This window comes from Trichomonas vaginalis, chromosome III (assembly GCF_026262505.1).
Source record: "Trichomonas vaginalis G3 chromosome III, whole genome shotgun sequence".
In the NCBI taxonomy this organism is placed as follows: Eukaryota; Parabasalia; order Trichomonadida; family Trichomonadidae; genus Trichomonas; species Trichomonas vaginalis.
In genome coordinates, this window is record NC_067205.1 from 17338493 (window position 1) to 17365779 (window position 27287).

The window sequence follows — 27287 nt, forward strand, 5'->3', positions numbered from 1 at the left end:
CCGCGGTTTTCACCGCCGTTATCGGTCCAGATGCAGTAAGGAATAAACTCCTCTAAAAGTTTTCTTAAAACCATCGCTGTTGAGTTGGAAGACTTGTTTTTCAATAATTTAGTTTTGAGAACTTTACGTGTCATATCATCCAATATGGCAAAAAATGGAAAAGAAACATTACCGTGAAGGTAATGAATATCGCAGTGCCATATCAAATTCTTTGATATGGCACGATATTTGGTAGGTGGATCTGCTGGTTTGTAATCTCTTTTTGAAGATAAACCTGATTCCATCATAAATTTTTCCACTTGATGATGCTTTATTTTTTGTAAATTGTCAAAAATTTGATCTTTTGTCAAATCTTCTATATTTTCAAATTCTTTTGCAATTTCTTCTTTTTCTTTCTCACAATCGGGATTTTGAGCAATATTTTGAAACCTTTTAATCAATAAATAAGTTTTTGAAATTCCTCCTTTATATTGTGAAACACAAGAATTAATTAATTGTTTTTGCTCAAATGTTGGTGGATTTGGTTTTCTGCCGCGACTAACTTTTGGTAATTCGATTTCTTGAAGTTGAAATGCTCTTCTTATTGTATTTTCGGCAACATTCAATTTAATTTTACCATTTTCCAATTCAACTTCCTTTCCCACACTTTTGTAAGATTCACCTTCTTCTATTCTTCTTTTAGCTTCAAATAGCCATTCTCTGCTTATAGATTTGGCAGTAGTCATAAAAGTGGTCCTTCTTTTGTGATAAGATTCAAATTTGAATGTGGATGATAAATAAAAATCAAAAATAATTGTTATAATTTAAATGAAGAAGTAATTTAAAACGATTTTATTTATGATCAAATTTTATATATTTTTTTGGATCAAATCCATTTTAATAGAATTTATATACTATTCATCTATTAGTAAACACTACCGTATATTATTTTTTAAGCTATCTTATTTTTTGAAATTTTATTCAAATCTTTGGTCGCAAGAAGAATTGCATGATAAATAAAAACATTTAATCAAAGTCAATTTTATTTTTCATATTCAAATGGACTGAGTGTTAACATTTAACATTTTTTGCTAATTGTCGTCAAAAATTAGGCGTAAAGCAAAAATTGATATTTCATATGGTTTTATGATAGATAAGCATTATATTCCCACTCATTATATTCGTAAATTTTGAGGTTTATCCTTCGCTTTTAAGATCATTGAATTTGATTTTTATATAAAATAGTTATATATTAGAAAATAATATGAGTTTATGTGATATTATTTTTCAGAAGATTTCATTCTATATGCCTATGAAAAGTACTCTCAAAACTAACTTTTCCTAATTATAATTAAATCTAGAATATTGTATTATGCTTAGTATTATTTCATTTTTCTCATTCAATTTAGAATTTACAAATGTCAAAAAAATTGAGAGCTGTTACTTTTAAAATTTTCTTAAAATTAAAAAAAATATCAACTTTTAAAAACAGAAACTTAACATCCTTAGGTCAATGGATTTTGATGTGAGATACATTTAATCTGTTTTTCTTTTTTTATTTTAAATAATTGAATATTTATAGTTGTTATGGGTCTTACATCATGTAAAACGAATTTTCTTAAAGTAAATTTACTTTTTCTTCAATCTTTTTTACATATTTATTAAAAAAATTATCCAAAAAAAGATGTTTTAGAATGAAAAAAAATAGAAAAATCTTCATTTATGGTCTTTCTTGAATGTATACGTTTTGATTTTTTTCTTTTTTAAAAAATTCAATTTCTAGAAAAATCGAGAAAAAATCATTTTCTTCTATTTTTTTAGGACGCCATACCCATTGAAATCTCCTCTCAGGACGCCATAAACTATTCAATTGTGGTGTAAACTTCTCAAAAATTGAATAGTTTACATCAGGACGCCTTAGGACGCCAACCCTTTACGCGCCCGAGAAAATTAATAACCCTGTAAAAAATAATTTAAAAAAGATAAAACAATGTGTTTACAAACAAGTTGGTGAAGCTTTTGGGTGCATGTAAATTAAATGTTGAAAAGTATTTGCAAAAAATCGAAATAAAATTTTGAACAATTAAGCCTTGTAAGGTGGTGGATCTGAATTCCAATTGATTATGTATGTATCTTGATTATTACCTGTGCCTTTTTCGGTAAATGTAATTGGATCATCTTTATTTCTTTGGGATTTTCCTGGAAGTGGAAAATGCTTTGAATCATTGCCTATTACGCGAACTGTTTCAAGTCCATTTAGGGAGTAATATCTTGGTGTTTCATAATTATGAGAAGCGTCTTGTGACATTGAAAAAGTGACGAAAATGTTGGAAAATTTATCATAGGATTGGGTATGGAAAGAATTTAATCATGATATTGCAAAAATATGATATTGCCGAGTGATACGTGATGTTTTGCTCTTGATATTATCTAATTTGCATAAGAACGATTCATGATGCATATTAAATTCAAAGACAAAAGAACAGATGTGATTAAAGGTATTAGAGCCCCGGATTGGGAGAAAAGTTCAGGATATTGTTAAAAAGATTTAAAATATTAATCTGAAAAATTGCCATTGAGACAAAAAATCATTTGAAATCGATTTAGCTCATAAAATGTATTAATATGGACGATTTATATCTGTCTGAAAATCCCAAGAAAATTGCATTATTAAAAATTGAAATAAAAAAGTAAAGAATTTTGCATCAAAAAATCAAATCAATTATTTTAATTCTAATTTCAATAAGCATTTGTTAAACATGTCACAACATGTTGATTAATAATATTGATGAAAAATTCCAAAATAAAGAAATATCACAATTCAATATTGAAAAAATTAAAGAGTCATGACATATGCTCAACTATCCACACCACAATATTTGATAAAAACAAATTTAGCTTGTTGATCTTCTTAAACATTCTCTAATTCAAGCAATTTTCCTGTAAATCTTTGTTTGTTTGACCTATATAGCTGATACTCATTCAATTTTTGGAGACTATGATATTCATTATGGAAGAAGGACATCAGTAAAAGAAACAGTTAGTTGTATTTAAGTAAAAAAATTACATAAAATTCTTTATTATACTAAAGAATATAATATCCTTAAAAACCTATAATATGAGCAGCAATAAAAACAACGAAAAAATCAAAATCATCAAACAATAATATTATTAAGTTAATGGTGGCAAAGGAGCCCTGCAAATCGGGCACACCATATCTTCTTCAAGCCATCTTGCAAGACATCCCTTGTGGAAGTTGTGATGGCAAGGTGTAACAGCAGTTTCTTCTTGATCAAAGATTTCACACATGCAAATAGGACATTCCGAGTGCGGTGGAGGTCTTTCACTAAGGTAATCAACGATCTTTGGCTTTGCGAAACTCGGTAAAAAGAATAATCCTCCATATTTCGATTGCAAGAACATAATTAAAAGCTGGAACAGCACATAGACGGTAAAAGAAATTCCTATTACAACGGAATGAGTTTCATGTACATTGTTCTTGTACATGGTCGAATACCATAGAGGAATAAGCCTTTGTAAACTTATCAAAATATTGAATACTTCGTCACCTTTTTTCTTCCCCGGTGTTCTTGCGGTGTAAAGTATTTGCGGTATGAAGAAAGAGTACATGAAAGTAAGTGTTATTATTGGCATCTGAAAAACAACAGATGTCGAAAAGCTGTATAAAAACATAGATGAAGAAATTCCAATAATTAAATTCATAAAAGAAGGCCTTAATTCATCATCTACTCCTGGATTTTGGGCTCTCCAGATAAGAGCTATAAGTTGCATGCAAACAATAAACATTGTTGTCGTGCAAATGAATAAAAATAGGAATAAATTAACAAATTCGAACGCCGTTGAGGTCAAATCAAAGAAATATAAGGCAAAAGAGAAGTCAAAGCTTATGTGCATGATAAATGTACCTAATGATAAGTGATAAAGTGACGCAGATGACTTAAAATTACTGAATAAAGATTTCCATGCCATGAAATTGATAAGTATTGAAAAGCCAATCAACACACCGAATATTTTACCTTCACGGACAAATTTGATGTAGTTGATTAGTGTTGCTGAGAATGTAATCTTTTTATCATATGTAATGGTTCCGTTGACACCAGAACTGGTATCAAAAGTTCTTACTGAACTAGGCATTGTAACATTATAGAACATAAGTGATGCTACTGTCGGCGCTTTTTCAGTATAATTTAAGGTCTTTTTGATGTATTTATCAAGCGCTTCGCTGTTTTCTGTGATATTGATCTCAGGATTCGAATATGCGTTGACAATGAGTTTTGCTGCTTTCTCAAATTCTAAATGAAGCTTCGGAGTTGAGAAGAAATAATAATTATTTTGTACAGGAATGCCGTACATATGATAATTACGTGATGGATGGGCATAGCTACTGTCATTATAGATAAATATTGATGCTTCTAGAATAATATGCCCAGAAACATTATTTGGCTCTTGAAGTGTCATTCGAAAGCCTTTTGATGGCCGATCTGGTGCTTTCGAATGGTCGCTCCAATTTCCTCGAAATATCATTCGATTACATATTAGAGCGAAATACATGATCTTTCTGAAAAGTTTGTGAGAATTAATTTAATCGTTTATTTCCTTTTCCAATATATCATATTGAATATACCAATTATTTAAAAATTAGAACTATTTCGTTTTTCCTTTCAAATATTCATCACAAATTTGAATGATTATTCAAACAAAAATACTAAACATTTAGACTATTTGATGCTTTTTAATAATAATAAATTCAAAAAATTAAAATTGAAAAAGAAACGAAAAAGTCATTGTTTCATATCAACCATCAATTAATCATCGTTTTATCTTGCATCATTGAAAATGTATTGCAAAATATATACTACACATGATGTTGTTACTATCGAATACTCTCACACAAAAATGCAGACATTTTATTTCAAATGTAAATATAACAAATCTTATAATTTACACGAGCCTTATGCAATCTATTCACATGTTGCAGACGATAATTCACATTTCAAGAGCCAATAAATTTCACGAACATACAATTAAGAGTTTATCATGGTCATTGCTCGAGTATTAAACCTTTTTCATGAAAGAATCACTTAGATTAAAGTATGAGTATGAAAATTAGGTACTTTCTCCTGTTTATAATCCTTATTTTCCTATAGAATTCTGTATTGATCTGAATGCTATATAAAATTCAATGTTCAATATATGAGCATACAATATATTCCTTGTCAATCATGAAATTTTTCATGTTGCTATATTTTCGCATCAAATCTTATGCCAGACGTCTTGAAGCTACCAAATCGGCAATATATTTACATCTAATTATTTCATTGTACTAAGGGCCGATGAGAGAAAAGGATTTTAGTTTCAATAATATTTTCTCAAAGACTTTAATATTTAGTCCATACATAGCAATTACCATGCGCAGGAAATCCTTTTATGGCTTGTATTGCAATAGATTGCCCATTGAGTTCCAGGATATATTTCTCAAACTAAATGCTTTTGAGGATGATATCAATGGAGGAGAGAGCATTTGCTTTGGAATGCTTAAATATTGATAATTACAAAGACTATTTATGAGTAAATGATCGTTATCGTCAAGACGATCCCATCTTTTATTTTTTTTTTGTTGTAAACACTTCTCAAAATATATCGGGAGTTTTGACTGAATTTTTTTAGTTACCTAATAATAAGAGTGTACATCATAACCTTTGCAATAATTAATAACAATTTATTTTGAATTATCCTTTGAATTTTTATTTTTTGAGTAAGATTTTACCGCGATTTACATACTAGCACTAATTTGCGCACATGTTTATTGCGACAATACAACAGATACCAATAACACTCTCAATATTCCCAATATAATTGCAGGATGCACAAATTATACTGTTTTAACATCTGATTCTGTATTTCCTCTTGATATTAACGTTCCAATATGTCTAGCAGTCGATAATGCTTTCGGATTGGGATACAATCTCCATATGATTGGTGCTTTTTATGAAGATAAAAAGTATCGAGTTTCAAAAGAATCTTCAAATTGCATTGGTATCTCAACAGCATGTCCAGATAAGTATTGCGTATATACTAATAAGACACTTATTAAAGTTTGGACAGCAGAACAAAATGAAACAGCAAGTATTTTCTTAATAAACCAAAGCACTGTGATAACAAACATATCAATCGATAATTCAACAAATTCAACAATAACAGAAGATATCGAGTATTATCATTATTATTCAACCAATGTTAATGATTCGTTAAAATTAAAATTCAGTAGATTAGTACATAGAGAGACCAATAACACATTCACGGTAACGACACGTATCAGCTCAATTACACTTCTTGGCAACTTCAATATCACTACAACATTCAAGAACAATGATGGTATCATTTCTCAACAATATAACAAATATACGAACGGTACGGTATCATACACAGATGAAAAAGGATCATTTCCAAGTGGTATTTACGGTTATTATTCTGTAGATTCAACTAAGCGAGTAGATTATAGTTCATTAAAGGTTAAATGCGCCGATCTCGAATCAGCATCTGCCGATTTGTCATGGGTTAAGCCAGCACACGCATCGATATTTACTCCGTTCCAAGGAATGATACCAACAGAATCAATGATATTTAAGAAATCAGATCTTCGATCACCAGGATTCCCACTTGCTGTTATTGGTATTATTGTTGCTTTAATAATAGTTATTTCTATTGTGACTATCGTTGTTCTTCTGATTTACTTCGGTATTGGCCCTTGCCTTCAGAAGTGCCCATATTTCGGCTCTTACAAGAACATGAGTCTGGAAAATGCAAGCGCTGAAGCAGATGCAGCATATGTTAAGGTTGTTGAGTAAAATTAATATTATTACAAATATGAATTTTAAGTTATTTTTGAATAGTGAACATCTTCATATCGAGCTTAGCGATCAGATAACTCCCATTAATTTGTTGTGATTATCGAGGATTTTTCACATTTTGTCATGCCCATTCAATTTGTTTAGTGAGGGGAAAAATCTCTTATTTGCACAATGCTTAATAAGAAAATTCGATTAAATTCTAAAAGAAATGTTGAATTGTAAGAGTTTACAAAAATTGCTATCGCCACCGCAAAAAATCAATAATTTTACTTGATATGTAATAAAAACTAATTTCTTTTCAAAACAATTTTTCTATACATTCATAAAGATTTTCAATAAACTAAATTCGATGAAAGGTACCTTCCCAATTTGGGAAAATGTTGCTGGGTGGAGCAACTTTTTTCATTTTTTTCACTTGATAGATGCCAAACAAGATACTTTTCCAGTCGCACGTCTTGTTCTCGAACAAATTCTCGAAATATTTTGGTTCTTTAAATTATGTTTATATCCGATTACCATTAGAATGCTATCAAATGGTATATTCACAATATTATTCTCGGAAATAATCTATCAGCTTACAACTCTCGAATTTATAGGGATCAATTTTTTAGCCATCTTTTTATTCGTTTTCGCATTGTTGCTTACAATCTTCCTAGTTTATTATTACCATCACCGCGAAAGAGTGATCATTCATCACTTAGCAACACCATTAAATTTCATTTTACAAGAGGTAACACCAATATTTTTAAATTACTCATCATCAGCAATGCAAATATTATTTTCCCATCAATTAAAAGGAATCGAATCCAAAATACCTTTGATTTTTTCAATACTCGCATTTGTAATGTATTCAATTTACACTTTTATCGGCGCGTTATTTCACAAAAGTTTTACAAAGCGGGATTCCGTTTGTCACTCATTTTGGAACCACCAGTACTTCATGGTCATAAATCTTGTTATTAACATTATTCAGCAATCCTGTGTATTAATTGAGTATAATTCGAGCGGATTATTTTGGGTTATGGGTATTTCCTTTGTTACATCCAATATATTGTTGTTATGACTTGCGACATTACCATATTTCACGTATTCATCGAATGTTCTTGCATGCGAAATCTTCGGAATCTCATCATTTTATTTAATTTTACAATTTGTTCATTTTGCATTCAAATTACCAGCATTTATCACAATCTGTATATTAATTATATCATTTCCACTCTTTAGATTGTTTATTTCCCATAGTTTGACTCTTGCATATTTTAAGATTTATGAAAAATTCTACAGAATTGGCAAATTAAACTTTTATGATGCAGATAATAGAATATATTTACCAAATATACCTCCAAAACGTTTAATTACATTATTCCATTATTTGTTAATCATTCAACATGAAGATTTACATGAATTATTAATTGCTGCAATTGATTCTGACAGAGATGATGAATTAACAATCGAATGTGCGAAAATGTTGATGATTTCTTCATCAATTCCACATCGAATTCGTGAAAAACTTTTCACAATCGATCACAAGAAATTATCATTGTCAAGTCGCCATTTTTTGATGGAATTACACTACGAAATGAATAGATATAGAATTAATAAAAATGACATCGAACATGTCACTAAAATGCTAGAAGAAGTGAAGCAAAAAGTTAAAATATATTTATATGTTTTTTCTAATTCGTTGATTGATAAAAAGTATGAATATGAAAGTGCATTGAACTACTCTATGTCATGTCATGATTTAAAATTGATGTATGATTACGCATTCGAATGGAATCCTCTTTCATTCGAAATCTTGGATTCTTACAGAGATTTTTTAGAAAAAATTTCAGGTGATGTCATTTTGTCAGATTTATTGAACAAAAAAGCAATTTTTCTCAATAATTCTTTGATACAAACTAACGACCAAAAACCAAAAATTAAGTCAAAAAGTGAAAAATTACAAAAAAGTGACAAACCACAAAACAATTTTGACTTTGAATTTACAGAACGTCTTAAGATCCAAAAGTTGTTAGATAAGGTTTCGCATTTCACATTTAAGATAACAACACTTTTTGTTTTAATTTTATTTTTTAAGTTTTTGTTTCCATATTACAATTACAATGATTTCATTACAAAGAAATTTCTTCCTCCCATGGAATACTTTAATATGACACATTCTCCATCTTTCTTTAAGATTTCATTCCTTTCATGGTTCATTTCTAAATATTTTGAACAATACGGACAAAAATCAACTCCTGTTAAGATTGTTAATAACTTTGGGGGTTTGAATAATATGATTATTTATTTATCGAATTTAAATTGTTACACAGACAAGAAACCAATTTTTGATTACTCACTTGAAAAAACAATTGAATTGAAAACAAATTTTTATACAATTTTTTCAGAGAATTCTTTATCATTATCATCTAAAGCGAATAACTTCGAAAATTTAGCACGAATCGAACATCGTTTGCATGAAATCTTTGATGACATGGAAGTACTTATTGATCGATATGAAATGTGTGCAAAAGATATGAGATCAAAATCAATTTTTTCACAAATCAAAACTGAATTTTTTATTTCACTTATTTTGTTAATTATTTTCAGTTATATAGTATTAGTTTCTAATAAGAAAGAGATCATGAAAGCTATTGAAGTTTTCTCAGGAATAGAAATGAGTACATTAGAAGAATTTCGATCTAAATTATTTATCCAATTTAATCAAAACAGTTTTGGATATCCAAGTCAAGAAATTGACAATGATGGAGCCCTTGATTTGGAAGAGATTGAAGAGAATGATAATAATAATCTTAATCAAAATTTTGATTTGTCTGATCTTTCCGGAAAACCGAAATTTTTTTGTCTAACATTGACATGGGAAATCCATTTACATTCATTACCATGGTTTGGATTTTGTTTTTCATTCGATATGTTGTTGTTGTTATGAGTTTATATTTTTTCTCACAAACAGCACAAGAAAGAATGGGCGCTGCAGTCATGAATAACCGAGAAATTGATGATGTTTCTGTTGTTTATAAGATGATTTCGTTTTTGTTATGTAATATCAGTGGATTTCCAGATCCAGATGCACATCCAACGAAATTATTTTTTAATGAAACATATTCTGATTTATTTTCTCACTTTGTTTTGCGATATAATACATTACTTGATAATATTGAAAATATGTCTAAAAACGAGAAAATTAATGGTATTCTTTTGTTGTTGAATGAATCAGATTATCTTATGAATAATACATATGAAACATTGTTCCGTCGAAATTCATATACGATGGGAACATTATGTACATATATTTATTCATTTTTCATATCTATTTTAGTTTTGTTATTTTTGATGTCATATCATCGATATTATACAGTTATTACTAATGGCATTAACAGCATGAAACATTTAGTTTTGATCTTGCACTCAAAATATTCGCCAACAGAATCTATGCTTGTTAACAGATTCATTGAATTGAACAACAAGAAAAATGATGAAATTGATTTATCAGAAATGAGTGACATCATTGTTGGTCAAATTCGAGATACAGTTATCTTTTTCGACAGTGATTTTCGAATCACGCAAATAAATCAACAAGGTACAGCACAACTTGGATATTCTTTGCTTATGAACGAAGATATAAATCTTCAAAGTATTATTCCAGAAGAAAACAATCATGATTTTTATGATTTCATTAGAATGATGTTTAATCCTCTTGGAGTTGTTGCAAGACATCAATTTACAGTTGAATGTTATTCTAAAGACAGTAAGAAAATCATATTCAACATTTCTCTTGTTCCAGGAAAACGTAAAGACACAATTAAGTTTGGTATCTTGATGCGAAATCAAACAGATGTCATCAGTCTTCAAGAAGAACTTGAACGAACATCTAAGAAACTTTTTGTTTTGTTGAAACGACTTGTTCCTAATAACATTGCTAAACTTATGCTTGACAACAAGATGCCAAACATGCTCATCAAAGAACGATGTGTTGTTATGTCAGCCATTCTTAAACGACAATGTGATATTGGTACTAAAACAAGTCGATTGGATGTCACAGACATCACCGAGATCACAATGTCTATCATGGACAGGATCAATCAGAAATACAAAAACATCACCAGAATCAGATCATTCAATGGATGTTTCATTTTCATTGGAAACTTCTTCAACGAAAATGAAAATGAATCAGAATCAGATCCTAATGAATGTATCAACAACATGATTGATTTTGCAAACCATTGTGCATACGCAGTTAACAAGACGATCGAATTTGATTCTATCTTGAGTTGTCTTGTTGATTTCGGTGGACCAGTCTATTCATCGTTGAGTGGCATTTCAAAGACAATCTTCGATTTCTCATCTCAACTGATTGTCGAAACATTCGACTGCATCGACATTGTTCCAGCAGGGAAACTTGTTTTGTTCAAAGAATGCTACGACAATATCTCAAACAAAAGTCTGTTCGCTCAATTCAAACCACCGAGAGATATCGAAAACGAATTCTACATCATGAACTCATATCTCGGAATGAACCTAGAAAATTGATTTTATTATATTATTTTTGTTATTATTTTGTAATTGTTATTTTGTTATTATAAATATCTTTATCTATCTTTTTATTTATCTTTAATATTTTCTTTATTGATTTCAATACCTTAAGTAATTTTGAAAATTAAGTGTTGATTTTCCTTTGATATTGTTTTTAGTATATAATCATATTCATCATTGATAGGACTTAAAATAATCACTATAATTTAGAAAATTAAACTCGAAAATAAATTTCGAAAAAAATTGATCGAAAATATATAGATCTATTAATGTGCCTGAGACAATTCCCAAGCAAATCACAAATTTTATGGGCTATCCAGTGATATTATTTAAAAATTAAAATTTCAATCGTAGTTATAATATTTCAAGATAAAATTTATATTATGAAATAGGTGTCTATATATATGATAATAATTTTGGTTGAATAAAATCTTAATTGGGGGTATACCAATTTTTTTTATAACGTACAAAAAAAAAATTCCACGTCAGTAAAGGACGATAGACTTCGATTTTAGGCAGGACTTGTTTTATACTTGATTTGAATATACCAATGATCAGAGTATAGTTTCGGTATTATTATATTGAGTGCACACATCCGCTTATTAGTTATATAAGTTATCGATAATCTGATTATCATCGTCCTTTACTGACGTGGAATTGTTTTTTTTTGTACGTTATAAAAAAATTGGTCTACCCCCATCTTAATTGATACGTGAGTCGCATGATTTGTAACAGAATTCTGATGTTTTTTTTCAATCGACCAATCATCTAACAATTATCATATTTTTAGCTAATTCATACTTGTTATCGTTTTCGATAGTTCTCAAAATAATTTTTTGAATGTTTGGAATTTTGGAAGTATCGGCAAGTTTGATTAATTGATAATGTATATGCTTTTTCCCCACATTATCAAATTGAAGAAAAAAATAATCGTAAACCGTCAATTTTACATCGTATATCGGATATAATGATACTCATTCATCATACTAATATTATCAATCAAATTTATTTATTTTCAATTATGCGACTATGAAATTTAAAATTTAAATGTTTTGGTGTTTATTTTCCCTTTCTATATCAGTTCTAGAAGTCAAGAACTTGACAGAACAAGTACTAAATGTTCCATTCAACGTCGTTATTAATTCAGAAGCTAAACTTTCTGTTAAAAAATCATTAGTATTTTTTATTTATAATCCAGAAGGTTGTACAGTAGAATATCCAAATGGTACAACAACAAATCTCGAGCAAATGCTATATTTACCAATTAAACAGAATCCTAATCCTACATCTGATTTCATCATTCGTTGTGAAGGTTCAAAAACGCTGCGTGCTGTTCTATTTTACATCAATTATTATGAAATGAATGAAAAATATTACATTTTAATGAATACATATGGAAAGAAACTATATTTACCTTCAACCGATTGCATTTATGAAAGAGGTGACTTTTTGAAAGTCAGAGTTTATGTTGTCTCTGATGTTCCTTGTGATATTACATTTTATCATGGCCTTGATATACCTTATCCATGTGATTTGCGAGTTTATTCAACTCCGAATGAAGAATCCACACCAGGATTTATAGGTTCCAATCCAGAATTCACTGTTAACAATGTTTATTTTGCTTACATAGAAATAGGAGCAAACTTTACAAATGGACAATTAGTTGGAGTTAAAAATGTTCAAAAGTCAAATCCAAACGATGAACTTCCTTCTGATGCAATAGTTTATGAATCATTTTCAAACATAATAAACCTTGATGAACCTCTTTATCACGAAGAATATAATCTTATAAACTTTGATCACTTGATTTATTCGAATGGCCCTTGGTTCACAGAATATCCAAATGGAATCAAAGCATATGAAACAAAAGGTAATGCATTTATAATTCAGAATTATCAAGATATAGTATTAGGAAATGGAGAAGATTGTCCTCCAATTGTTGCCAATATAAATGGAATGATTTTTAAACCAAGACAAGGATCATTTTCAATGAACTATTGGTTTATTAAACCACTAAATTCATTTTGCCACTTAGGAACTTATTCTCAATGTCAATGCGATACAATGGATGTAGTTTATGGATATAGTAACAAATATTTCCATTATGATATTGAAAAGAAAGAGAAATATAAACATCTTAGGAATTGTGTTTATCTTGCTGATAGAGGAGGTTACCTAGCAAGGAAATATGAAAATGCTAACATATATTATAATGATATTGATCATTTGTTTTACTTAGATCAAAGTGAATTATATTTCGAACACTATGATCTTGTTTTAATGGCTCATTATCCTCCAAATCTTGGTGAATTTTTATTGAAAGAAGTAACATTTGCAAGTGATTTCACTGCAAACATTGGAATCAATGAATATCAATGCGACCATGATAAATTTTATAATATCTCATATACTGGATCACAAAGAGATTTAATTCAATTTTCAAGTGATAAAGTTGGTCTTTTCTATGATGCCAATAAATCAATATCTTGGACGAATCACATAAATGATCGCTTTATAGTGACAACTGGATCAATATCAAAATTCCATCTTCACATTATCGCAGGATCTGAAGAAAATAAGACTATCACACACATTGTTGCAAATGCTCAATCTCAACAAATTCCGAGGGTTACACATGGAAGAGATGTTTGGAATCAATACTATGTTCTTATTTTTGGAGATGATCCACTGGAAATTACATTCATGAGAGATGCATCATCAAGAGATAATTTATCATATTTAAATTCATACTATTTAGATGGTGAATATACACAAATGACATCAGAAAAAGAAGAATACACAGTTTCAAACACCAATTTTGTTATATTAAGGATAGACCAAGAAGAGTTTGGTCGATATAATGGTACTTATGGCATAAAAGAAGTTAAATACATGAATCCTAGAGATCAAAATTATAATTCTATATCTGCTTATTTTCGCTTTTATAGAGATCAAATGCCTGATTTATATACATATTCTTTTGCCGATGATTATTATGATTACATTGTTTTTGGCTCATGCGAGAATTGTTTAACAAAAGTTGTAGTTCCAGATAAAGTTCCAGAGAAAAAGGAAGAAAATGTTCCAAGCGGAAAATACGCAATGACACCAGAAGAGGAAGATTATAAAATTGGAAAAGGAAAGTTAGTTGTTTTGAGTTATGATGCATCACAGAAACTTCAAATCACAGCAAAAATTGGTGATAATACACTTGATGTTAGTGGTAAGAAGAAATCAGCTGTTCTTTTCACGGAAGATGGATATCTGACAATATCAAACAAGAAGAATAACAATAAGAAATCACAAGTCTTCATGTACATATACGACATCTCTAATTATCCTCCATTTGATTACTGGATCTTCATCACAGGCACACAGACTATACAAGCAAAAGATTTCGGTGTTGACAGCAAATCACTTGTTGGCAAACGTATCGCAATTTTCGCATCATTCTTCAAATCAACATCAACATTGAACATCAAACTTCCAAAAGGTGCAGATGCAAAGTTCTACTCACTTGACGGCAGTGATGCAAATATCCGTCGTCATGCATCAGAAGTTGAAGACTTTGTTCAGACAGAACCAACAGTCAGTGTCATCACACCATCATCAGAAACAGAAGTTGAACAAATTTCATTCGAAATCCACAAAGAAGATTATCCAGAACTTGCAATTGAAGTTGCAGCAGTGTCAGACATCAATGTTATCTCTGTTTCTCCTGTATCTCCTCAATCACCAACACCATCATCAAACGATAACAAACTTTCAGTTGGTGCAATTATTGGAATCTCTGTTGGATCATTTGCAATCATCGCCATCATTATTATTGTTTCCATTTTCATTATCAAACAAAAGAAGAAATTACGTGTTATTGCCAATGATGACAGTTCTTATTCTGATGATGAAAATAACAATGAAACAAACAGAACAAATTAAACATTTATTTATTATTAAAATTCTTCAAATAAATACAATTTTCATTTCCACATTTGATTATGATATTATCTTTCAATAACTTTTTGGTATGACCTATGGATAATCGATATAAATTGATAAAACTTAAAATAATCACTATAATTTGACCAATCAAACTTGAAAACAAATTTCAATAAAATATTTTCAATAAGTGGCAAAAAATTTGATATTGAATGAAATATAACTATCTTCTAAGAAAAAACTATTTATTATTTACACATGTTATCATATTTTATTTTCAATAAATGATTTTTTAAAAATTTAAGTGAGCAGACTAATTAATTGCTTTTATTTTGAAAGACATCGCCAGAAGAGGCTAGGTGAAGTGTTGAATATTTGTTTAGTTACTTGAAGTTTGTAGGTTCCATGCGCAACTCGACATGAAAAAATAAGTCTAAAAGGAATTCCAGATTCATCAATCATTCTAAGGTATTCAATAGTTTTGTTTTCAATAACAAGAGGACATCGAATAGAATTGCAGTCATGGAATGCAAATGTTGAAACAGTTTCAACCGATAGAGGAAAGTTGACGTATTTTAAGTTTTTGCAGTCATTGAATGAATATGATTCAATATGTGAAACACTGTCTGATGAAAGACTGATGTTGACAATGTTGTTGCTATGATTGAATGAATATTGACAGATAATATCACAATTGATAATTAGAACATCATTAATTGATTTACTCAGACGATAGACAAGATCTAAAATACTATCATTTTTATAATAAAGAGTATTATCAATACATTTGTATTTTTTCTGATTCGAAATTACTGATATTTTTAAGAGATTCACATCCTGAAATAGAATTGACTGCTATATTTGATAGAGAATTTGATTCCGAAAATGTTATTGATTTAAGTTTGTTGCACTGAATAAATGCATATTCTGAAATAGTTTCAACAGTTGATGGAATAATAATATTCTCTAATGAAATACAATTCTCAAATGATCTTACTCCAATCAAATTAGTTCCTTCAATTATTGAAATTGTTGACAATTTTGTACATCCTGAAAAACATTTATCTGGTATATTGGTCATATTGGTTACATTTACTAAATTTATACAATTTTCAAATGCATTATAAAATATAAATATATTTGGAAATCCAAAGCTTATTATTATCAAATTTTTGCAATCTTTAAATGCTGAATCACCTAATGTTCTCAAGTTTGCTAAAGAAGATTTTAATGATTTTAAATGTGAACAATTTCTAAATGCATAATCTTGAATCACAGAAAGTTGCGAATCTAATTCAAAATTTATGTATTCAATATCAGAATTTTCAAATGCTTTAATTCTAATGGTTTCTACAGTTTTAGGGATTGTAATTTCACTGAAGTAATATCCCCAAAATTCATAAATTTCAGTTTTATCATAATTCACTATTAAACAGTTTGTATCAATTATAAGATTTGGTTCCGGCAGATATGAAATAGAAACATTTGTGATTCTTTGAATTGAATTAGATGAAAATAAAGTTTTGTTAGTGAATGACATTACAAATTTTGAAGTATCATAAGAGCTAAATGAATCTGAATTAACAATCATTGATGTTTTAGGGAAAATTACATGATTAAGAATAGCACACCAATTAAATAATTTTCCTCCCATTTCCAAAGAACCTTGAAATGTTACATTTACTAGATTTTGACAATCCAAAAAGAGACAATCACCAATCTTTTTCACGTTTTCTGGAATTATAATTGTAGTAAGTTGTGAAGAGGAAAAACATTTACTTCCTATAGTTGTAACAGATTTATGAATTATTACTGATTCTACATTGGAATTAGAAAATAGAGAATCTCCTAAAGTTGTAACAAAATCTGGAATTTCATATGTTCGAAAGGATTTGTTGCAAATAAAAAATAAAATACTTTTGTCTGCTGATAAAACAGTATTATTTTCAATTATTAAATAATTATTCTTATCATCAATAGTAAGATTTGTTAATTTGGCATCATTAAATGCAAATCCATCAAACTTTGCCACCTTTTCAGGAATTCGAAAAGAAGTAATCTTAGTAATTACAAATGTTTCAGTTTCTAAAGCAGTTAAATTTGAACCTTCCTCAAAAACAACACTTTCTAGATTTTTACAGCTCCAAAATGCATCTTGTCCTAATATTTCTACAGATGCTGGAATTATTACACTTTTTATATAATAAAAACAACCAAATGCTGCATTCTGTATTTCAAGAAGGCCTTTTGGTAAAATTAATTCAGTGACAGAAGAACAAAGAAAAAAAGCTTTTGAAGAAACTATTGTAAGTTTGTTACAAAAAGATAAATTAACAATTTTGAGACTACTACAAGAATAAAAACTGCTTTTTCCTATAAATGTTAAGTTCGGATTTTCTTCAAATGAAAAATATTCCAATGATTTAAGATTTTTAAAGCAATTATCTTGAATAATCTCGCATTTCGCTGATATCCTGAGATTTGACGATCTATCTTTAACTTCTCTAAGTGTTTTACCATCTTCTGAATAACAATCACTAGAAATATTTTTGTAATCAATAAATATAACACTAAATATCATGGTAATTTATCTATTGTTTCTTAAAATGACATTTTTGCAGTGATAGTGAGATGTAAGAATTTGATTCATCAAAATTAAAAAGTGACAAATAAGTAACTCATTATTTCATTATTTTCATAACAAAAAACTATGAGATTACTCTGCCTATCATGAATAAGATCAATCAGAAACACAAAAACTTAATCCTAATCAGATCGTTCAATGATTGTTTCATTTTCAATAGCAATTTCTTTCAATTTTACTTTTAAAAATGACAAAATTTTTTCATATCAACTGAGCAATAAAAATGATATCATATGTAATAATTATTACACAAAGAAGATCCAAATAGCATATGGGAACAATATCATGCAGATATTAGTCGTCCTTCGAAATTTATTACCGGTGAGAATCAAAATGCCTCTGCATTCGGGAGCAAATCAATATCATTATATAATATTGTCGGATATTCGATATTATTATGTCTCACTAGTTATATTGAAAGTGACATTGTCATTGACAAATTCTGTTCTATTGAGAGCATTTCTGCAATTGATGGCCAGTTTGTAAATATGACTAGACCAAAGATATTACCATGTATATTACTATTAATTTCACAGCTGCTAATTTCAATCAGAACAGTTTTGATACAAAAAATTATTCAAGAAAATGATGTTTCTCCATGGCTGATGACAGGATTCAATGGAATCTTTGGATTCTTTATAGTACTTTTTGGATTTTATCCAATAGCTAATTTTATTCCTGAGCATACTTTTTTATCTCTGCATGAAAATTTTTGTTCTTCAATTTTGCTTGCTTTTCATTCTTCTGCCATTATCCTTTTGTTTCTAGTTTATCTTCCTATTGCATGCGTATATAATTGTTGTGTAACAGGAACAATTATGGCAACTAACTCTGTTGGATATCCTATTGTTGAAATGGTCAGTGGATCAATAAGTTGGATCATTGATTTGATTATTTATCATGCATTTAATGGAAAGTTTATCTTAAAATCAGATGAGAAGTTTGGTGAGAAATGGAGTAAATATAGTTACTTCAGATTGATAGGATCAATAACATTCATCATGGGAGGAGTAATTTACTTGAAAATAATTAAATTTCCATTCTTTAAGTATCCAACACCTTCTGTTACAAAAATCAGTTTGTCTGACTCAGCTTTTGAAACGAATTTTAAATTACCTATAACAATATAATTTATATTTGTTATGAATAAATAGATTATGTATTAAATAATAACCTCTTTTTATAATGATTAATGGTTCATATGAAAAACAATCCATCAATATATACTTAGTATCAAACCTTGGCTACAAGAAATATATGATTTCAAGTTAAATTTTTTTCGCTATTTTCTCATTGATTTCAAAACTTTTTTCATTTTAGATTTAAGTGATGATTCTGAATGAATTCGTTTTTTTGGATTGAGAATTGTTTTAGTTTTCCGTTTAGAACTTGTCAATACATGAAAGAGAGGGAAAATGTTCTTGAATTTTGAATTGATATTACATATCGATGATAATTTCAAGTCATCTTCAGGCAAAAATTTTCTTTCTGCTTCACATACAACTGTTGACAAATGCCTATTTTCAATTGTATTAAAAGGTTCTGTTGTGTTTATATTGGCATTTTTGTCCCAATCTGGTTCAAACGAATTATCTACAAAATGACATCCTAATAAATTTATAGGATTATCGGAAACAATTAAAAATTGGAAAAATTTCTTAGTACTGCATTCTTTTATGAAACAGCGAATTAGAACTATACCCCAATCAACAAAAAATCCATAATCTCCATTGATGCACTTTATTATATTAGATATTGCTACAACTGGGACTTCAAAAATTGCTTGATTAGAAGTTACATCATAAAAATTACTGAAATTAACTATAAAGTCTGCCATATCATTGCCACGAGTTAAACATGTATCATTTGCGTGTGAAATATTTATTGATACTAATTTTTCAAATTTTGCATTATTATATAATACAGCATGAGTTGGTTTAATATATTCAAATGAAGATTCCAAAATGTCAATTTTGTCGTCATAAATTCTAAGATTTAGGATTGAATGAGAGCATTTAATATTTTTCTCAAACAAAATATGATTAGAGTTGCAAACTCTATATTGCGTACATGATCCTGATCCAGTTTTGCTTATAGTTCCACTATCAGGTTTATATGAATTGAAAAAAGTACAAAATGCGAGAAGCAGACTTTTGTCGTCATTGCTTTGAATATCAATGACACCATTTGGAGCTAAATTTTCAAAAATTACTTCATTAACAAAAATGTCGAAACTTTCATTTATGAGCCTACTATCTGTAACATACATTTCATAGAGTGTACATCCACAGAAATGTTCCCAGATACTATGATCTGGGATTCCTCTTATCTATATTTCGAATTAGGAATAATTTTTTTTGAAAATTTGACAATTGTAAAAAGTGACATATATTAAATATTAGTAGCACGACCATCTTAAACATGCCCAAATTCAGCTTATTTTATAATCAAGATTTGTCGAATAGCTATTAATTTGTTCAAACATATCAAATAGCATCACATTTACAATTCTGAGATTTATCATTAGTTAATAATGAGGGGCTTTTATACCATTCTTGCATTAATATTTATCCCACTCAAGCAACTGTATGGAATTCCAATTTGAATAAAAAAAATCAATTTTTAAGGTCAACTTTTATACTGAACCTTGAAATGTTTATTTGTCAACTGGGATGCAAGCCATTGTTGCAATGCCGCATTGGTTGTTCTTATCCTTGATCATGCGGATATAGCCCTTTTCACCCCAATATTCACCCCAAGAATTACGAACAATCCAATAGTTCTTAGAGCCTTCTTTACCGAAACCTACACAGCCAACACCATGATCGAGGTTGTAAGAGGAGCATGATGGTTCATCATAGATGCCTGATGAATAAACTTGGAATGACCAAGCAGAAGCATCAATTGCAACGGCAGCTGGACCATAAGTAGCAATCTTTACTGCAAGATCTTTTTCATCGCCTTCTGCAACAGGAATGTAGGAAGTGATCTTTGAAACAGCCTTTGTTGCCTCAAACTTGCATGAACCTTCAGCAGCAGTATATGAATAATCTTTTTCCAACATGAATTTACCATTCTGATGATTGATAACATAATCATAAGCGCTTGTCATGAGACCGCCATTGCAGCCATAGCAAGTGGAAACGCAGTCAACAAGGTTTTGCTCTGAAAGCTTTTGGAGATTGCTGTAGGTAATTGCATACTGTGATTCTTGAGCTTGAATGGCAGAGAAAGCCCAGCAAGAGCCGCATTGTCCTTGATCTTGTACTGGATTAACAACACCCTTTGAACGCCAGTCGATTTCATCAATGCAAACTGCATTAGATTTGACTGCTTTTACAGAAACACCGTTATTACAATATCCAAGAAGTGCTTGGTATTCAGCAGGTGTGAGATGGGCAAGTCTGTTGAGTGCTACCGTAAAACCGAGGTTGGCACGATTACGTTCTTGAACAAGACGTTTGTTGGCAATCCAAATTCCAAGGCGTGTTTGATATTCATCACCTGTAAACATATTGCCTGTCTCACGCATCCAGCTGAGGAAGGCTTTCTGTTCATGCTGTTGAACAAGCATTAGAAGAAATGAAGTCTTTATTCAATATTTGTTGATTATTCAACATGACAATTTTTTTGAATTGCAGTTATAATTTAATAGGTTCACTTGCTGTTTCTGATTTTTGCAGTAAATATGCCTTATAATTAGTCTAACAAAATCAGCTCTTGATCTTAAAAAATATTTTTAATTCAAAATTTGAAATGGCAGTTATGGTTTGAATATCTCACTTAATGTGCTCATAAATAATAACTAAACAATAGTTTTGATAATTATATTTTGAAATAATTTTCTGTGATCAGATCCATAACCGAAAATTGACATTGAATATCTTGCATAATTATGTAATTAGATATAAAATATTATTAAAATTGGGTGTGTGTGTGGGCAATTTATTCAATAATAGTTAACAGGATCTATTCATGAAAATAATTTTAAATTAAATTATAAATATTTTGAAGTTCTATTGAAGCAGAATGTATACCTCTCAGAAGTGTTAAATATTAGAAACAAATAACTATTTTATTTTATAAATAATTTTAATGATATTTTAAGAAACTAAGTGTTTACTTAGAATCTTCTGAAATAGCAATCTATTCAAAATCATCGCATAATAAATTTTCTTCAATTCTGTAAGTGCCCATTTTTGCTTTCAATTTATCTTCCGACAATTCACAATGTCAATTTTTAATTTTTAGCTTTTATTGATTAACATAATAGTAAGATGATATTTATCCAGATTAAAATATTTTGGATAAAATTTTGAACATTTTTTCTTCTCTTTGGCTCTCACAAATACAACTACTATATCTCCTTCGCATGGCCTTAATCCAATGAACTTTAATTCGTTATTAAATGATTCTGTTTCTTTTTCTGATGTATAAACAGAACCAGTATCTGTCAAATAATAGTATTCAACAACACATCTAAAAATAAATATTTGAGCCATTTGAGATGTCTCAAATAAGTATATCATCGTGTTCTTTTGAAAACGGAATCTGAAATATTAGCTATACTTTGTGAAACCAAAAACATGCCATTAAAATAGGTGGGATTTTGGGAATTGTTAATATAGTTATACCTTTCAAATATCAATGGAGTATAAATTATATTTAGCCAGATTTCAGTTGCTTTTGAGCTCTCGATATTGCAAAATGACATTTTTAACATTTTATAAAAACTTAATTTGAAAGCTGTAAACGTTTTTGCAATACAATTGGAAATGTTTATTTCTGAAATAGATGATTCACTGGCATAACTGTAAATCATTCCAGTTTCTAAGGATCTATTTCCTCCATAAATAATTGATCCTTGGACGATTGTACTGTTGACTGCACCATCGATATAAATAAATTGACCATCTGATGGAGTTTTGCTTTCATATGAACAGAATTTATCAATGACAATGTCATTTTTATGAATACCATCTATATAAATTGTGCCTGGACCGTTAGAAAAAACATTTTCGCATAGTAAAATAGAATATTTTTGTATGTGTTGGAATTTAATAGCTCTATCTTGAATATCAATGAATTTGCAGATATATGTGAAACACTTGTTGTCAGTTTGATTTACACTCTGGTTGACACCCAAAATAATTGGCGGCGGACTGGTGTTTCCGTAATATTGTGACCAAATATATGATAAATATTCGTCACAATGCGAGATTTTTGCGTTATGAATTTGTTCCGTTTTGTAGTAAGTCTCAGTATGTTATTTTCGACTCAAATTCTCTGCTTTAGACTGCGTATATCAAAAATAAGGTAGTGATTTAAGGTTGATTTTACAAATTCTATTGCTCATTGTCAGTTCTGGATTTCCAAGAAAATGTCAAGTATTATATTAGTATGTATTTTAGCAATAGAAATATTATTGATCGTCGTAATCATTCAATTTTGTGAATAATTTCAAAATAGGAAAAACCATTAATTTCAAAATACCCTCAATTTTTTACTTTTGCAACTCAATATGGAGAATTTTTTTCAAATTATAGAACTATTTGAAATACAATAGAGACCAACACTGATATGGAAGTATAGGATATCAAAGAACCTTTATAATGGTAATACTATGATGAACAAATGCTAAAATCTGACTCGGTTATAATCAAATTTTTGATCTCAGGGAAATTGAAAAAGTAAAAATTTGAGGGTATATTACTCACTTTTTTCTACACTTTTGGTTTCGGAAAAAGTGAGTAATATATTTTGAAAATATTAGTTACTTTTTGAGAGGAGAAACAGCGATTAAAAAGCGAGTATATATATTAATTGCCTGATACTTTTTCAGGCATATTTATAAGCCTGAAATAATGTCACAACTGTTTTCGAATTTACCGACAAATTAAATGCAAGAAATTATTTAATACTATAAATAAGAATGTATATTTATCAAACACAACAAATAAAATAAACATAAATTATATTTGGAATGCTGTTATGGTCATTCCTCTGGCTGCATCATAGATGAAAAACTTTGATTGTTAGGGTTAATGGAAGTCTTCATTTCGATATAGAGTTTACAGTTAATTTTAGCGCCATATTCTTTATAGTTGTTAATCATTGTATTGAATATGAAATCAGAAGATTTATAATATTGAAAGATATAATAGAAATTGTTCGGTTTGGAGTGAAACTTACCTTAATCCTTTTACTAACCGTGACTTGAGTATAATATTCCTTACATCCATAAAATTGTTCCCAAAGGCTATAGTCTGGAAGAGCCGTGATCTTTTGGGAACATTGACATACTAAACAATTTTATCATATATGATCCTTCTAAGACTTATTCATAAAGAAATTCATATAGATTAGGTTATCGTTTTTTTATCGTTTTTTTTATATCTTATTGAAAATTTTACATAAAATTTAATGCTTTCGGATGAGATTGATAAAGAAAAGCTCGCTAAATGTCTTCTGAAACTTAATACAGCATCTTTTGGCGGGAAATTATTCCAAAACATGAATGATGTCGACGCATTTCTTAAAGAAAAAGGAAAATTTAAGAAACCTCAGATCAGAATTCTTGCGTACTACTTTAAAACAGGTGTGTTAACATTCGATAACTACCAAGATGAATTACTACATAATTTAATGAACTATGAAGAATTAAAATTCTCAAGACTAGAAGAAATTCAAAAATCAGCCAGTTATAAAACTATACTAGCAGATGTATTGCGATGCAAAGTCAATTACGAGCGATTTGTCCACGATTCTCAAATAAATGATATCGATATCAACTTAGTTATGGAAGATTTGAAAGAAGTACTTGGTCTCATCGATGTTAAATATCCTTCATGCAAATATGTACAAGGATATGATCGCTACACTCTTGTTTTGTACCTTTTAGGCTTCCAACTTTGTAAATTCCTTGAAATTGATAAGAAATTCATTCCAGGATTAATTTTCGATCTTGTTTACAAGTTCATACGGATCAGTGACATCAATAATGCACTTGATGTTGAACGAAGTTCACTTTATGTTTTAGCAGATGATTTGATTTCTAAAATTAACCATAAAACAGTTAAAAACAACAAGATCATGTCTATATACTATGCACTCAACTGGAGACTTATTTTCTTCTGCGATAATCACAATTACAAAGATCTTTTACTCATTTGGGACCAAATTTTACTTCATTCATCATCTCAATCAGATTTAGAGAATTATTTTGCACATCTCATTGCAGCACACACATATCAAGCAATCCAACAGAATGAGCTTCTTCTTGGACCTAATTTGATATCTGCAATCCAATCATGGACTAATTTTGATGTCATTGCACTTCTCAAATATGTTGACTCACAAGTTGACATTGATTCACACCAAGAACGAAAGATAATCATCACAGAAGAAGACATCAAAAAGATCCGAGATGATCTTGATAGACAGAAAAAGTCAAAAAATTTATTGTAAAAATATTTCTATATACAAAATTCCATTTTTAAGGGTGCACTTACCACTTTCTGACACGCTCTCAATTTTTTGACATTCTAGTTTTTTTATCCAAATTTTCTAAGGTAAAAGGTCATTAAAATTGTTCGCGAAGAAGTTATTTTAAATCACTACTTAGTACATTAAATTACGGTTATACTTTTTTTGCAATCACAATAAAGATATATTGATATTTTTGGAGAATATCAGAAAGTGGTAAGTACACCCTTAAATAAAGATGTTATATTAAAAGTAATACCAATAATATTTTAGGGGACTTTTAAATAGCAGTACAAAAATGTAAAGAATAATGAGGAACTATATTCCCAATTAATTTCAACAAATCATTTCATCACTACTGCTTCAACGATATAAAAGATTTGAGCAATTTATTAAGTGAAATGAATAATGTCATTGTATGACATTGCCAATGGCGTTTTTATGTTTAATTTTGTATGAATTTCATAGGGGTCTCAAAAAAAATGGTTCGAATTCAACTCAATAACCAAATACTACAAAGGATCAATAACTATCAGTCTCTTGACAAAATTACACTAACAATCAATAATGTTGAAATCTCAGTTACCAAGTCATTTGCAGTTGCAATTTCTCAAAATTTTTACTCGCAATATCTTTTAGATAATAACATTGCCAAAATTGATATACAAACAGATATTAAATTACATGAAACATATAATGTATTAAAAAACATCCTTCAATACAATAAAACCGAAATTGAGTGCGATGAAACAGTTTTGAAAGATCTTTTTAATATTGGAATGTCACTTGATATACAAGAACTAACATATTTATACAAAGCTCACATAATTGATCAAATGAAGTTAGATAAAGATAACTGCGTTAAATTACTTGAATTCTATTCAGATATTTCATCAAACGAAAAGATAACAGAATGTATTAATTTTATATCATCACATTTCTATGAAATTAACACAGACCAACTTAAATCAATTTCGAAAAAACATGGAATTGACATTTTTCAAAAGATCTTTAGTAATCAAGAACTTGTTGTCAAAGATGAAGATTCGTTAGCGAATTTCATAATTTCTCTTTTGCAAGAAAGTACAGATTTCTATACTTTAGTTGAAAACATTCATTTTGAGCTTTGCAGCGAAAAAACAATCAACGATTTCAAATGTTTAGCCAATGAAAATAACTTCCAAAATATTGTTAATTCATTTGCAGATTCATTGATAAGATCAAGAAATCCAAATTCTAAAGATAGATCTATAAATGCATTTGAGACTGTTTCTAATTACTTCGGAAGTGAAAATGTTGAAATGACTGCTTCGTCTTATGCTAATGAATTTCATGGTGTAATTAATAAATATAGAAATGACGCATGGTTCGAAACAAATAATTCTCCTAATTCATGGGTTCAGTGGAAGATAAAGCAAGATTATGCAATTCAGCCAACTGAGTACAATGTTAGAACCGCGCCTGATTATAGAGAATTGAGAGGCCGTCTTCAAACATGGAAAGTTGAAGGCACTACTATTAATGGAGATACAAAAGTCATTCATGAAGTAAACAACTCACCATTAAAACAAGGGGAAATACGAAAATATGAAATTAAAACAAATGATGAATTTATATCATTTAAATTAACACAAACCGGTAAAAATGATAGTAATGGGGATTGGCTGCTTCTTGATGTTTTTGACTTTTCAGGAAAAATACATAGCTTAAAAAAATAAATTGATTCAAAAACGATTATTTTACATTCAATCTATTCATCCTTTTTGCATTTAAAATTTATCAGCGTAAAGTAGTCAAAAGATATATGTTATTTTTCTTTTATATATTTTGCTTAT

At 29.1% G+C, this 27287-nt stretch overlaps 9 protein-coding genes across 9 annotated transcripts, besides 3 other annotated features; 6 read left to right on the forward strand and 3 right to left on the reverse strand.

The window, feature by feature from the left end:
- Window positions 1-725: part of a mobile genetic element that runs on past the window's edge.
- Window positions 726-1429: 704 nt separating this feature from the next.
- Window positions 1430-1922: a mobile genetic element.
- Window positions 1923-1961: 39 nt separating this feature from the next.
- On the reverse strand, window positions 1962-2325 carry TVAGG3_0718240 (uncharacterized protein; the record flags this gene model as incomplete). The annotated part of the gene is made up of 1 exon (XM_001328353.1): window positions 2063-2287. The coding sequence occupies one exon, from the start codon at window positions 2285-2287 to the stop codon at window positions 2063-2065; it is 225 nt and encodes a 74-aa protein (XP_001328388.1).
- A 775-nt stretch (window positions 2326-3100) lies between these two features.
- On the reverse strand, window positions 3101-4577 carry TVAGG3_0718250 (RING finger ubiquitin ligase family; the record flags this gene model as incomplete). Its single annotated transcript, XM_001328352.1, has 1 exon — window positions 3151-4458. The coding sequence occupies one exon, from the start codon at window positions 4456-4458 to the stop codon at window positions 3151-3153; it is 1308 nt and encodes a 435-aa protein (XP_001328387.1).
- Window positions 4578-5646: 1069 nt separating this feature from the next.
- Window positions 5647-6896, forward strand: TVAGG3_0718260 (uncharacterized protein; the record flags this gene model as incomplete). Its single annotated transcript, XM_001328351.1, has 1 exon — window positions 5973-6848. The coding sequence occupies one exon, from the start codon at window positions 5973-5975 to the stop codon at window positions 6846-6848; it is 876 nt and encodes a 291-aa protein (XP_001328386.1).
- A 1420-nt stretch (window positions 6897-8316) lies between these two features.
- TVAGG3_0718270 (uncharacterized protein) lies at window positions 8317-9783 on the forward strand (the record flags this gene model as incomplete). Its single annotated transcript, XM_001328350.1, has 1 exon — window positions 8317-9783. The coding sequence occupies one exon, from the start codon at window positions 8317-8319 to the stop codon at window positions 9781-9783; it is 1467 nt and encodes a 488-aa protein (XP_001328385.1).
- A 998-nt stretch (window positions 9784-10781) lies between these two features.
- On the forward strand, window positions 10782-11384 carry TVAGG3_0718280 (uncharacterized protein; the record flags this gene model as incomplete). The annotated part of the gene is made up of 1 exon (XM_001328349.1): window positions 10782-11384. One exon carries the CDS (start codon window positions 10782-10784, stop codon window positions 11382-11384), a length of 603 nt encoding a protein of 200 aa, XP_001328384.1.
- A 1050-nt stretch (window positions 11385-12434) lies between these two features.
- On the forward strand, window positions 12435-15323 carry TVAGG3_0718290 (uncharacterized protein; the record flags this gene model as incomplete). The annotated part of the gene is made up of 1 exon (XM_001328348.1): window positions 12435-15323. One exon carries the CDS (start codon window positions 12435-12437, stop codon window positions 15321-15323), a length of 2889 nt encoding a protein of 962 aa, XP_001328383.1.
- A 5049-nt stretch (window positions 15324-20372) lies between these two features.
- On the reverse strand, window positions 20373-21541 carry TVAGG3_0718300 (cysteine-type peptidase protein; the record flags this gene model as incomplete). The annotated part of the gene is made up of 1 exon (XM_001328347.1): window positions 20624-21541. One exon carries the CDS (start codon window positions 21539-21541, stop codon window positions 20624-20626), a length of 918 nt encoding a protein of 305 aa, XP_001328382.1.
- A 2848-nt stretch (window positions 21542-24389) lies between these two features.
- TVAGG3_0718310 (GYP1P Ypt/Rab-GAP domain family) lies at window positions 24390-25439 on the forward strand (the record flags this gene model as incomplete). The annotated part of the gene is made up of 1 exon (XM_001328346.1): window positions 24391-25434. One exon carries the CDS (start codon window positions 24391-24393, stop codon window positions 25432-25434), a length of 1044 nt encoding a protein of 347 aa, XP_001328381.1.
- Window positions 25440-25462: 23 nt separating this feature from the next.
- Window positions 25463-25683: a mobile genetic element.
- Window positions 25684-25934: 251 nt separating this feature from the next.
- Window positions 25935-27170, forward strand: TVAGG3_0718330 (protein ubiquitination; the record flags this gene model as incomplete). Its single annotated transcript, XM_001328345.1, has 1 exon — window positions 25935-27170. The coding sequence occupies one exon, from the start codon at window positions 25935-25937 to the stop codon at window positions 27168-27170; it is 1236 nt and encodes a 411-aa protein (XP_001328380.1).
- Window positions 27171-27287: the final 117 nt, after the last annotated feature.